Here is a 13879-nt window from a genome sequence, read left to right as displayed (position 1 = left end):
AGAGTATTCAGAGAGAGGAAAGTATTCAGAACAGCATCTACACGCGTATATCCATGTATACACATGTATAATGACACTGAACCACCAGCCAGGCCAGACTTTATGGTGCTACTAGATGGAGGAGGCTGAGAATAGATGAGGTGCCAGCAGATAAGAGTGCAGCAGGATCAGGCTGAGGTGGTCGGGACATATCAGATGTAGGTTATTAGACTTCAGAGGGGTGTATTTATAGAATAGTGATATCTTGCCTCATGCTTTATAGACAGCAAGAGCTGGACTGGAGGTGTGTTGTGTTAGTGTGTGTTTGAATGTGTGAGGTCGAGTTAAAAGACATAATTGTGGGCACCCTGCACGTGAAGAGGGACACACACAGACATGCAGTGCACTAACCTTGAGCTTCTTGATTCTCTGCTGGATGGTGTGTATGTCGGTGCTGAGATCGAGCCCTCGCAGCTGGCCGAGTTCAGCCTCGGACTGACCCAGCCAGGCCCTCATGGTCTGCAGATCTGAGATCAGCTGCTGCCACTGCTGCAGGTTCTGTTTGTGTCTGTGTTTCTCGCTCAGGGACTGCGCTTGGATCAGCTCCCAGCGCTCGATCACCCCTGGAGGTAAACAGTTCATAGATCCGGGTCACACAGCTCGCATAGTATTTACAGGAGGGGGTAACGTGTATGCAGTGACTGAAAATGATATCTGTGTGTGTGTGTGTGTGTGTGTGTGAGTGTGAGTTACTGACCTGCACTCTGAGTGTCTGTGCTGGTGGGGTTGGTGAGCCCCGGCACGTCATCCTCGTCTTCAGTCAGCTCTCCCTCTGTTCTCTTCACTGCGTCTATACTGCCTCGACACTCCCCCATCAGACGCATCTGGAATATGAGTTACAATCATTTCGACAGCTCTTTTTGCAGTAAGTTTTAGCACACTACTAATTTGTTCTGACTGATTGAAGTTTCTTATAACACATTTTCTTTTTTGTAAATCTATAAAGTAAGTGACAACTTTTTGACAACTTTATATTCTGGAGATTTGGCCTGTATGGAGATAAGTATTTCAGCAGGATCTACTTATCACTCATGTCAGAGTGTGATTTAAGGCAGCAAGCAGTGATGAAAAATGCAGAGGACTCACATAGCCCATGTATGTGGAGTCGATGTCGGGGCTGGAGCGGTTGGCGCTGGCCTCTCTCTGCTGGAGGTGATATCGTCCTGCATCCAGAGCCTGATCCAGCTGTCTCAGACTGGCCTCCAGCTGGCCTGGCTCACCTGCACAGAGGACACAGCCGGGGTCAGCAAAACTAGGCGGGGGAAATGTTTTTCGATGGCAACGTTTTTCGTTAGCAGGCGGTAGACAAATGCTGTGATGGCATGCATTAGTCTGAAACGCGGAATGACGGCACATCGTGACAGAGAGAGACAGTGGGGTCAGGTTTCAACACGTCAAACAATGATATTAGCTGTGAAACGAAGGACAAAAATTCAAGACGATACTAAAAATGTGATGGGTGAAGGTAGCATTTAGTGAGCAAGACCTCAGCATGCGGTGGTGTCATCTTTGCAAGGAGATATACAAAGATTTTTTAGATGGTGGGACATGCAACTTTGATTATGTTCTCTAGTGTGGGGGTAGACGTCTGTTAAAAAAGCCCGTTTTGGTCGTAGTTCATGGCATGCTCTTCTAACTCGTGCTGTGGCATTCCCTAGTAGCACCACAGGGCTGCTGTTGCCTACCAGAGGACGATTTCAGAGTGTTCTCAGTCAGTTTTATATAGGCTTCTGGGCTCTCTGGGATAACTACATCTGGGAAGAGAGACATAACAACATACACTGCTTATAATGTGCTCATGACTGAATGTGATATCTATGCTAATCTGTAGATTCTAAGATTTGACAATGCGTCAGCACCGATGTCCTCATGCCGGATCTGGATGTTCAACTCATCTCAGCGCTTATTGAGTTTTGTTTCTATTCGTTTCTTCGGTTCTTATTTTCTGTAAATGTTTGTGTAAGAGATTACTAATTTTTTTCTCATCGAGGCTGGTTGCTGTTTTCGTTTATTGTCTCAAAATGCGGGCCACTGAGAGTGTAACTGGCGACAGATCTTTAGAAATGACAGGACTTCACTTGTATACTTGCTTGGGATAGCCCTTATTTGAAAAGATACGATAGGTGCCTTGTTTTCAAGGCGGCTTCCACAGCAAAATGTTAACAAATTACTATAATGGGAATATATGTTTTTGTTTAATAATTTACCGCTCTATGATTTATATTTTTCTAGTGGCAGACTAAGTGTCATGTTGTTTGCCATATGTAGGAAGGAACAATGATTATTTCCTCACCACTAAAACACCTCTAACCAATCCTATTAGACCAAAATCTTTATTTCAAAATCATACCTAAATTACATTTTCATAATCTCAAAAACACAGCAATTACTCAAATGGGAGCTGCTATATAGCTAATGACATATATATTTTTCAAATGGCTACTTTGAGTAAATATTTTTCATTACTATTATTATTTATTTCAGGAAATTTTATACATCATCTATGTTGAATTGTCTGTTTGCCTGTAGAGAAATTAAAAAAAGACTTTATGTTTTATAGACCCGTAAAATAAAGCAGTACCAAATCGTCTTATGGTTTCATCCACAAAAAAAGAGCATTTATACATAAAGGTCTTTAAAGTTGGACCAACCTGACAGCACTGTGGCAGCCGTCCTCAGATACTCATCCTCCTCCTCTTGCCCTCTGCTCCTTTCCCCCTGGCCTCGTCCTCCGGGGCTCTCCAGACCTCTGCTCAGGTCGTAGTCGTGGTCCCACTCTAGCGGGATGGAGTCCACGCTGGCCGGAGTGTCCCGTCCCGAGCGGTCGGCCCGGATGAGGGCGGTCGTACCCGAGGCTTGACGGCTGGATGTCCGGGGCAAAGAGGAGTCGACCCACTGCAGCTCAGAGAGGTCGCCCCCTTCCTCCATGTCAAGCTCTCTGTCTGAACCATCGAGCTCATCGTCAGCCAGCTGGAAGAGAGAGGGACAGGAAAAACGTTAGCAGAGGGGAGGAAAGCACCAGGATAGGAAGGAAAGGATAATGCAAGCGAGACAGAAAAATGCCCACAGAAAATGGAGGGTAGGACACTGTAAATGATATCAAATTTCAAACTGTGTAACTAAGAGGTGTGAGAACGCAGGTCGTGAGGCACTGAGAGGTGAGCGTGTGTCCTGTACTGACTGTTAACATGCTAATATAATACGTGTGTGTATTCTGTTCCATACCAGCTGTCGGTGGGAAACTATGTTGGACACATGTTTTCACCATGTCATGGGAGGTAAAGGAGGACAGCTGTAGTGTACATTTTGTAATGTGTTTACAGAACGCTTTGAGCTCCCTGAGTCAACTATTCCCTGTCACAACACCGAGCCTGCGGACGGTTTCACTTTTTCCCGCAGTACATTAATTGCTACATGATATTGATTTCTTAACGCTACACGATGTGTCATCTTTATATCTGTACTCACAGGCAGACGCGTGAGTTTCTTGTAGTATCTGTCGACCCGTCCGAAGACCTCTTGGCAGTATCTCTGCAGCTCCTCCAGCTCCTCCTCGATGACGGCCGCGTCCAGAGGTTCACTCTTCTCAATCAGGGCTTCACCCTGCCTGAACACCAGCTCAATCTTCCCCGTGTTCAGATAGATCTCCTGCTGGAACGCCTGAGAAACACACACAGCAGAGGTCAGAGCTGAGGAGGGCTGCATCTAATGATCATTTTCATTACCGAATAATCTATTGATAGTTTGTAGATTGTTTTGAGTAATCAATTAATCATATATTCAGTAAAATTATTAAAATAATAGAAAATTCCACTCACAATTAACTGTAGCCAAGCTTAAAGTTAGAATTTTGAGAATTTCAATTTACAGTGATAAAAAAAACACGAGAACAGGAATTGAATGTTTGCATTTGAGGAACTTTAGCCAGCAAATGTTTGTTATTTTTACTTGATAAGTGACTAAATAATGATTTCATTTTTGGTTATTAACTAATCAATTATCCAAGTAACAGTTTCAGCAAAGGAGTTTTCCAAATTCACTTGTATCATCACACTATTCTGTCTTTTTCTCCATTGTATTCAGTTATTTTAGCTGCTGCAGCAGCCACATTTCCCATTACCCTCATCTAATCAATTTTCATGTCAATCCTAGAACTGGGCAGGCTGTTTTGATAAACTGCAGAGCTACCTCATACTGTCGCAGATAAAAAAAGCTGAAAAACAGGGTAGATATTAACAGATGCTTTGTACTGATACATGGAGTTTCCCTTTTTAAACTATAATATATAAATTGTGTTATTCAAACATTGTGTGCATCCATCTCACCCTGAGCTGTTTTATCTTGGCCTGCACGTCACACTCAGAGAAGTGCTCTATGTTGGTTAGCTGGAGGTCCATCTCAGTCAGCCAGACCAGGATGCTGTCTCGTGCCGTCTCAAACTCCTCTCTCTGGCTGATGAAGTGCTGCATGAACACGGTGAGACAAACAATTCTAAATTTACTTGTGTTTTTCGTTATCTCAAATTAACTAGCTTGTTTCCTAATGAATTTAAAAGTTAGATCAGATCCCTATAAATTCACAATGACTTGCTGACTTCAGATCGATTAAGTCAACGCCCAACGGGATGTTACCCTGAGTCTGCGTAGGATGGCAGCCACCCTCCTCTGCAGGTTATCCCATCGCTTGTTCCCATCATGCACCATTTCTCTGAGACGGCAGGAGGAGTCAGTGCGGTTCTCACGGGCCAGACGACGGTACTGTTTGTTGATGAGCTCCAGCTGGGTCAGACACTCCTGCACCTGACGCTGGAAGGCCTGCAATGAAAACACACACACACACACACATTAAAGCTCTGAATAAGACACAATTTCTTGGAAATATACATGCAATGTTAATTTTTTTTCTACAGCTCACCCTTGAAATCCTGAAATATGTTGAGAAATGTAATGTTTAACTGAAATGTGCTTTCCAGTCAGGCACAAGCAGGGCAGATGGTGATGGCCCAGCTCAGACAGTGAGATAGCAGGAATGTGCACGTGCAGAGTGAAGGACTGCAGCAGCTGAGCAACCAGTACAGACGAGTCTCAGTAACATTACACTTCTCTCTTTCTCTGTTTCCACTACCCTGCAGTGACTTTCTCTGTCTAGAAATTTATTTTGCTAACAAGGAGAAATTTAAATGTCTGACACACACTTTGCTACCAACTCAGATATGTATACATGCAAACACAGTGCAATAACAGCTGTCTTTTATAACACATTCAGATAATAAAAGTGAAATAAACGCACCTCAAACTTCTTAAGCTCCTCTTTAGCGACAGTATAAAGAACTCCAGAGGAGTTCGGCAGAGCTGCTGTTCTTTCTGAGGTCTTCAGCCAGTCCTCAAACCTGGAGTAATCATCCAGGAACTTCTGCCACAACCTCCACGTCTCCTCAATCCTGCAAAGAAAAATCGCTCATGTCATGGCTAAATTTTCTCCAATATAAACTTAGGATTGTATGATCGGTGGTAGTATAATCAGAAGTATGACAGTATACTGCAGAAGGCAATGGAACACACTTGGCGAAAATCTTTGATATAAACTCTCAACTATAATGATTACATTTAACTTTGTAACTCACAAAAAACCGCACTGGCAAACAATGTTTGAATTTTATCACCAGTGGATGCATATGAACAACGTAAATAGGACTGAATTTATCCAAGAGACACTGACTTGAGCCTCCTCTCCATTGACATGGCACAGATGTTCCTCCAGCGTCTGTCCAGCCCTCTGGTGGCCTGCTGGATGGAGTCACACTCAGTCTCTGTTGAGCAGGCATCACAGTCGTGGAGCAGGACTTCACACAGGTTCAAGACGGATGCCACACCTGTACTGTGTTTCTCTATGTCCCTCTGCAGCTCCTAGAAATCAGTGAGAATAACTTGATTTTTGCAGCACTCAAAGGTTGTATGTGTAGCATTCTGCATTTCTCTAGATCAAAACTGCATTTCACATAAACCACTGTTGCTTTAAGCTGCAAAGAGGGCGTGATTCGATGGCTACTGCCCCCTGCAGTTCAGCTAATGTCTGCAAACAGTATACAGTAGATAAACAGTCAGCCTGGTAAACTAAATGCTTGTGTTCTGGAGAGAAAGGGGGTCAGTGGGTTCTCAGAATCCAGTCCAGATTTAAAGCGGCATCTCAGCAGCAAGAAGTATATTGATATCTATGCTATTTTGGAGCAAACAGCAGAGAAATATGAATGAGTCATGCTATGATTTCCTCATGTGCTTTCATTGTCACTCATTTTCCACCAGCTCTGTTCGAGTCACATTGTTCTGCAATTATTTATTTTATAATTTATTAGGATATATTTTTTACAGAAAAGTAAATACTTGTATATACAATTTGCCTGTGTGTTTGTTTGTGTCTGTGAAGGTGTTTGTATATCTGAGTGTGCCTACAGTAATTGTGCCAGACAGGATATTATTACCACATGTTCGTCAAGTGATGCAAATGTCTTACACATTCTCTTGAGGACAGAGTTTGCTGGATAACCCTGCGTTCCCCGTAGGGCCTGTAAACAAATGAGTCATTTTTTTCTGCTTTGCATTTTTGTAGCCCAGGGCTGTTTGCGTGTGGGTCTACTTGCCTGCTGCTGGTTGAGTTTCCTCTGAATCTCATGGTGGTCACAGGTGTCGTAGACGATGGGCCTGGACAGCTCTGTCTCGATGTGAGCCAGCCAGGAACGCAGGCTGCTCATGTTTTTATCCAACTGCTGCACTGCGACCAGGGTCTCCCTCAACTTCTTCACCCTGTTAGATAAACAAAGTCAGAGAGGAAGTCAGAGTCAATGCATGGGACGACTGTAAACAGTGAGGGAGACAGTCTGGTAAGGGAGAAATTTGTTGACAGGTGCTTGCACAATTTGAGACATGCTTTAAATATAACTGGTAAATCGGATAAAATTAAAGGATCAAATAAAAGTGTATTCCAGCCTATATCAGTGTTAAAGGGCATGAAAAGTTGTTGAAATGCGCAAAAGTTTAAAATGAAGCATTTTCAGCAAAGTGTCCTATTTTCATAGAATTGGTGTTTAATTACTGTTGATTTTTGTAGAGTAAAAGACATAAAAGACATGTGACCAAGAACAATGCAGAACAGGAAGAAATACTTTAATTCAGCAGAGAAAAATACTGAAGAAATCTTTGATCTGGTTTTGAATTTGAACTAAGAATGGAAAAAAAAAAGTATTGAGACTGAATACCAAAGAAAGCACTCGTTGGGTCCATCGATGCAGTGGACACAGATTAAAAAAGTGTTACTGTGTGCCATGTTAAAAACAGAGCAGAAGGGTAACATGAGTATGAGAATTATTATTTCAGTTTTATTATTTTAGTTCATTCTTGTTGGGAAGTGATGAAACCTTATCTGACCCCTACACGACAACTGGGAAGCATTTTGGATCTGCAAATGCCAGACATTTCCCTACTCTGACTACTGCAATCTATAATATGTGAATCATGTTTAAATTAGCCAACATCCAGCTCTTCCAACAGTTTGCCCAGCAAGCTTAACACTCGCCGCCTCGCCCTGCAAAGCAATGCAACTCTCACTGTCAAACCTGATGAGAATGAAGGCGGTGGTTGTTCTTCTTTGCATAAACAAATTTGAGACAAGAATCCAATAACAATAGACACATTCAGCAGTTCTGTCCCACCTTATATACTCATTGTTACTATATAACTGACTGTGGTTGTCTCAGGAGACATGTGAATCACCTGCAGCTGTAAGGTTCTATGGCATTAGGTGCGGCATGGTTTCAGTTGCACACCCACATCTCAAAATTTCCAAAACCTGCTGTTAATCTCACTATGCAACATGCTGTAGGACAAAGTAGTTTGACTGTTAACATTATAGGGCAAAAATTGCATTGCTTTACAAATGAAACAACGCCTACACAGGAGCCTATTCAAACACTAACTGTAAATAATTCTTATTTGTGAGTGTTAGTTTTAACGCGCATGTTTGACAAGGTTGTGCAGCTTCATTGCATCAGGTCAAGTTGGTTACCATTTCAGTCAGAAATTGATGCTATATTCACACTGACATTAACACTCCTGCTATTCTCTAAACTGTCTGGAACTTATTGTACAGCCCCATGTGGCAGTCACCATCCTATGCTGGGAACACAGACGGGTTAAAATAACACTGCATGAGGCTAATTTGGTTTTTTGAGGACTGTACATATTTGTTAAACTGCACAGTCTTCAAAAAATAACTTGAACAGAAATTCTCAAGTTAGTCCTGCCTGTTGACATCGCAGTCGCAGTCTGGCAGATCCTCCTCACTCTGGCATCCTGCCATATTATCCGTCCCTAAATCCAAAACCATGAGGGTGCGGAATTCCCGTAGACAACGTTAACTTCAGGAAGTGTTACAGTGTCGATCCAAACACTCTTCTCTTTCGTATGCGAGCTCCACACGGGACTTTCTCTAAACTCTGTCTGTGCAGAGGGGGGAGGGTCAGCAGGTAGTGGTGGGGTGGCACAACTGTGACTTATCAACTGTTGCTCTCCAAGGTTAAAAAAAGAGAACTCCAAACAGGCGTGTGTGTATATGTGTGTGTCTGTGCGAGTGTGACTATCTGAGAGTGACAAGTGCTGCTGTTTCTAAAAAGAGACTTACAGTCAGAGGCATGTGCCCCAGAGCTGGCCTGTGTTGGAATATCAGACACCAAACACAAACAGAGGGGGTCTGAACCGAAGCAAAGGCTGCAGGCTCCATGCATGTGAGTAAACCTCATTCAACAGTGCACAACGAAAAGAAAAGTTTTCCAATAAAACATGTTTGCAGGAGAATAAAAATAGATCCTTTTTTCCTCAGTGAATAAAAACTCTACAGACTGTTGGTACATCCTTCCTCAAGATAAAAACGCTACAGAAACGCTAAATTGTGAGGTTTTCGGTCTCCGTGACAGCTGCACAGTTCCTGTCCTTGTTGTTTTTTAGTTATGAACGGATATAAGAGACAAAGAGAGTGCAGCTGTCAGTGTGAGGTCAGACACTGTCCTCTCTTTTTTCCCTCCTCCAGGACAGTCCCAGAGGGCAACAGCCAGAAAAAGGCTTTGGGGGAGGGGTAGCTGAGGGAGTCCAAGTTTGGGTCAGGTCACTTTCCCAACAGGCAGAAAGGGAGTTTTTCTTTCAAATAAGCATAAAAATGAGAATGGATCCTATGTCTCTAACTAGTCTACAGCAGTTTCAAAGTGCATTTTGGGTCGACTCAGTCAGTAGCAAACTGGTTCCAACTCTGGTAAGCAGAAGCATCCAGAGTTGGAAAGAAAGAGACAGAAGAGATGAGGAGTGATGAGGAATGTGACCTCTCTGCTGGGTTTGCAGCTCCACTAAGTGGAAGCCCCACTGACACCAGTAGGGAGCTCAGGAAATGCCTCAGCAGCATTGTGGGAAATGGACTCCCATTCATGTGTGCTGGAGTGTCAGGAGGGATACCATGGAAACGAAGCCAGGCCAAGGCCTGCCTTCGCTAATATAAACCCTTCTCCACTAGGAGGAGTGATTCAAAGTGTGATGTGTAGGGTCAAGTGCAAACACACTGATGAATACCTTTGAGTTTCAGCTTTCAAAACAAAGTGAACACCAGAAAGTTTCCTTTCCCCCTTCACAGACACAACTCAAACTACTATCAAACAACACTCTCCACCTGTTCACGAGAGTTTTGTGGACCCACCTGGCAGCAATGAGGTCCAGCAGGTGTTGCCAGCGCTCGCTGACTTTGCTGAGTTTGTGTTGGATCTCGGCCGCCTTGCTCTCTTGGCTGGCCCTGGCCAGGCGCTCACCCATCACCTGCAGCTGCTGCTTGTTCTCCTGAGCTACGCCGATCTCCTCCTGGTAGTCCTGGCAGAGAAACACCACTGAGCTGTCATTGTGGTGTACATTGTAAATGTGTGTTCACGCAACTGTGCATTACGGCTGGGGATGAGACCACATTAGTCAGTCAAGACCAGGTGTAGCATAATTGCCAGAGCAATCCACTCAATGAGCAGTTAATTTAATATCATGTAGCTGCATTCAAGTGATTCAAATTGTTTTTTTAAAGGGTGATTTTAAGTAAGCAATCTTATCAGAGTTCTAACTATACCATTAACATATAAGTCAAAGTTATTATTGTAACTCTTAACTAGTTAATAATTAACTTTTGATTTTTGTTTACTTATTTTATTTAAATCCAAATGTATGTGCTCTAATTTCAAGACAACTTTAAAGCCATACGCAAGTGCTGATAACCCTTGTCTACAAGACATTTCAGTCTTAGGATAATTCCCTATTTGGATTTTTGTTGCTAGAATCATAGTAAAAAATGAACTTTCAGGCATTGTTTGTTCAGTGCATACACTATATATGTAAATAAATCAATCAGTGCATAGCAAGGACCAAGACCTGGAAATGCTGAAGCTGAAACAATCTGGACTCTGACCCTGTTTGTAGTGAGTGTTGTGTTCATTAATTTCTACATATGTGCATTTTTTTTTTGTTTTTTTTGTCAAGGCTGTGTGCTGAAATCACCTTGCGCAGTTTTTCAATCATCTCTTCAATGCCGATGTCTCCATTCTGAGAGACCTTGCTCTCCATCTGTGTGAGCCACTCACACAGCTCCTTGTTCTTCTCATTGAACACGGCCCACTCATTCAACTTCTCGCTCACCTGCTGCTTGCGCAGGGACAGCTGAGGGGACACATGGGAGGACAGGGAGAAGATTGTTCGAGAGAGGACAGGAAAACAAAAACAGTCAAAACATGAAAAAAGATTGAGTGATGAAATTTGGCAATGGTGGAAGATAAAGAAAAGACAAAAATAATTACAGGTTTGATTGCACAGTATATGCTAAAATTGTCCGGGGGAAAGCTTTAAAAAAAAAAAAAAAAAAACCCCACCCAAATAGCCATTCACAATTACACTCGACTCACACTAACACTAATTGTTCCTGTGGTGCCTGAAGTGTGAGCCATGGATATGCAGAGTTAGCCACAGCTGAACACTGATTCTGTCAAATATACCACAGATGCTCGCTTTGTCTGCCTTCATTGAGGATGGGCACTAAATGAGAATATGCGCGCTGCTCAAGCCAACATTTTTTGACGTAGATATTGTCTCTCCTCATCTTAGATGTCCTCTGCAAGAGCACAAAGCAGCTAAATTAAATCTACTTTGTCTCAGATACAGTGAGGAGACAAAACCACAAATTAGTCTGTGATTACACAGTGAAAGCACTTTGAGCACTTACATGGGGAAATAAACTAACACTGGCACCTCTGAAACACCCAAGAAAAGAAAACATCAGAAGCACGTGTACTAAGTACTGGCTGTATATACCTGGTGGCAGACCTCCTCCCACTGGCGCTGTAGCAGCTGGAGGCGTTCCTGTAGGACAGTGATGTCATCTGCACCGACCACGCCCTCCAAGGAGTCCCTCAGCAGGAACAAGGAAGTGAGGTCATCGGTCCAGCCCTCCACACTGCTCTCCAACTCCTGCACCCACATGACATGTCAAGAAATTATCTACAACACGCAGAAAGGTGATCCATAGCCTTAAATGCAAAGCTACTCTCCGACTGGCCTGTCTAGAAGGCTCTTCCCCCCCATAAACAGCCACAGTAGAGCAATAAAAACCACAGAGCAGGACTACGGAAGATCAACTGCAGCTGCTGCACCCTCAGAAACAGTGATGAGGGAAAAGCACAACAGCAAACTGACATTGAGTATTACAGCAGGGCAAGTCCCAAAAAGACACACGATCCTTCTAAATGCGAGAATTCAGTTTTAGGTTTCTGAAAATAGCATAAAAATAACAGAAACATGTTAGATTTGGTGAAAATGCATCAGCTACATTCAAGGTTAAAGACAGGGTAAGGCAGCGGAGGCATCTAACCTTTCATCTCCTCCTCCTCCGTCACTGTCTCAGTTTTGCTGCGGTGCAATCATTTGTGGACCCGGATAATGTCTCCATTATGCAACACGCACAAAAGGAAGCACACATATGCCCACACACACATACATACATACACCCCCACAGCAAGCAGGGATGCTCTCTCTCTCTTTTTCGCTCACTCTCATTCGCATGCGCCCTCTCTCTCTTTCTCTCTCCCCACCCCCTCTCTCTCGTCAGCTGATGCTAACTACATGCTGCTACTCTCACTGCCCTCCTCCTCTCCGAAGAGTTGGGGACATGTCATGCATGAAATATGACTGCATACAGTGTCCAGTGGTTAACACAAACCGCAGGGGATCATAATTTGACTTTTCACAAAAAAATTAGATGTTTGCTGCGGACGCTAATAAAGAAAATAAGAGCATCCCTGTTTGCTAATTCCAGCAACATCTGGGCATTATTTCTCTCTTGGCCATATTGATAATTCTTTACTAACACTTTTTTTTTTTAAATTAACACAGAAAACAAATTATATCCAAGACCACTAAAATACCAAGCATCAATTTTTAAATTACATAAAGACTTGAAATGCAGAAGAATAAATAAAATGTACACCAACAGACTGAAAATTGAAAAAACAAGGTTACACAATGAACCAGCAACTGATAGATAAAGATGTTTTTTTTCTCTTTGGCTTCTGGTCTGTCTGATTATCTGGTTGTCTACGTAGCAAGATTAAAAGGGTAGCGGGAGGACAAGTCTGAGTCTGTGAGTGTGTAGGTGTGTGAATGTGAGCGAGGAGTGTCTATGCATTCATTCAAAAAATTAATATACAAGGAAAAAACTCTTTGAATATTTGTGTGTGTATATGTTCTCCTCACCTTGCATCTGATTTGTTCTGAGTGTAGCTCCTCATGGTGGTCAGGCAGTGGCACCGACAGCTTCCTCTTGAAGGCCCTCAGCTTCTCCAGCGACGCATCTATGCCCTTCTCACATCGTTCACAGTTCTACACACACAATAAGAATCAGAGCATAAAAAATAAACACATGTACACTGAAGCGCACGCTCAGACTGCAGATCCTTTCGGACTCAAGAGAAGTAGCTATAAATTCTTCCTGCAGCTGTCGCTTTAGCATCAGTAAGAGGAAGCTGCAGAATACACAATGATAAGCTGACACGCATACATACGCATGAACACACACACACACATACATACAGACACCCCAGGGTGCAGTCAGGCCACATAAATTACCATGCCATAGATATCCCACTTAGCTCTGAACCTCTCAAGCAGCACTGTGAGACAGAGTGATACAGCAAAAATCCAACAACCAAAGAGGAGAATTAACACAGCTTCATAACAAAGGAGCAAGTTTCTGCTCCAGAGGGCACGGATTACAGCTATTTTTAGTGTCTGAATAATGATTCAGTGCAGGGTAAAACGGGGTAATATTTGGTAAGAAATGCAGCAGCTAAGTAGCATACCTGAAGCAAGAGTCACGATAAAAGAACAGGAAAGGACAAGAATAGAAGCTGTTCTCTAAGTGCAAACCAAGGACGATAAAGACACAGTAAGTACAACCGTAGGAGGATTCAGAGAAAGAGAAGAGAAGAGAGAACCACCTTTGACAAAAACGTCAAATTCCCGGATGAATCTATATACTCTGTCCCTATCACAACATGGCATTATCTCAGCCCGTAATATCTACCTCACAGATCAGAGAACAAATCATTACATGCACATGTTTGTATGATTTATCTGCCATTTATCTGAAGACAGAAGTGAGTGTGCTCCATCTCCATCCTTAACTTCTTTTGAGGACCTGACGTACAACGTTGCATAATTCATGTGAAAACCTGGTTTCACTGTGCTTCATGTACAACCGGGCAGGCTCATTAAGGGCTCAG

The 13879-nt window shown here is 43.0% G+C and overlaps 1 protein-coding gene and 1 long non-coding RNA gene across 5 annotated transcripts in view; one reads left to right on the top strand and one right to left on the bottom strand.

Moving 5' to 3' along the window:
• The window catches only part of LOC120789302 (nesprin-1-like), a 78077-nt gene that overhangs the window by 5779 nt on the left and 58419 nt on the right, over positions 1 to 13879 (bottom strand). For 3 of the 4 annotated variants that reach the window (XM_040125944.1, XM_040125946.1, XM_040125947.1), the window contains 15 exons: positions 12852 to 12977; positions 11415 to 11570; positions 10608 to 10766; positions 9772 to 9938; positions 6677 to 6839; positions 5758 to 5945; positions 5329 to 5479; positions 4671 to 4853; positions 4365 to 4502; positions 3508 to 3699; positions 2691 to 3009; positions 1725 to 1793; positions 1126 to 1259; positions 737 to 863; positions 391 to 602 (listed from right to left, as the gene is read on the bottom strand). In XM_040125944.1, the coding sequence (XP_039981878.1) occupies positions 391 to 602; positions 737 to 863; positions 1126 to 1259; positions 1725 to 1793; positions 2691 to 3009; positions 3508 to 3699; positions 4365 to 4502; positions 4671 to 4853; positions 5329 to 5479; positions 5758 to 5945; positions 6677 to 6839; positions 9772 to 9938; positions 10608 to 10766; positions 11415 to 11570; positions 12852 to 12977 (2484 nt within the window). The remainder of the gene's footprint in view (positions 1 to 390; positions 603 to 736; positions 864 to 1125; positions 1260 to 1724; positions 1794 to 2690; positions 3010 to 3507; positions 3700 to 4364; positions 4503 to 4670; positions 4854 to 5328; positions 5480 to 5757; positions 5946 to 6676; positions 6840 to 9771; positions 9939 to 10607; positions 10767 to 11414; positions 11571 to 12851; positions 12978 to 13879) is intronic. The other variant, XM_040125945.1, reaches the window with a different exon arrangement.
• Positions 3620 to 4741, top strand: LOC120789304. The gene is made up of 3 exons (XR_005707367.1): positions 3620 to 3721; positions 4403 to 4515; positions 4639 to 4741. It is a non-coding gene; the product is annotated as an uncharacterized LOC120789304 (long non-coding RNA).

This window comes from Xiphias gladius, chromosome 4, assembly GCF_016859285.1.
Source record: "Xiphias gladius isolate SHS-SW01 ecotype Sanya breed wild chromosome 4, ASM1685928v1, whole genome shotgun sequence".
In the NCBI taxonomy this organism is placed as follows: domain Eukaryota; kingdom Metazoa; phylum Chordata; class Actinopteri; order Istiophoriformes; family Xiphiidae; genus Xiphias; species Xiphias gladius.
Note: the sequence above shows the minus strand (reverse complement) of the source record. Positions and strands in the feature narration are given on the sequence as shown.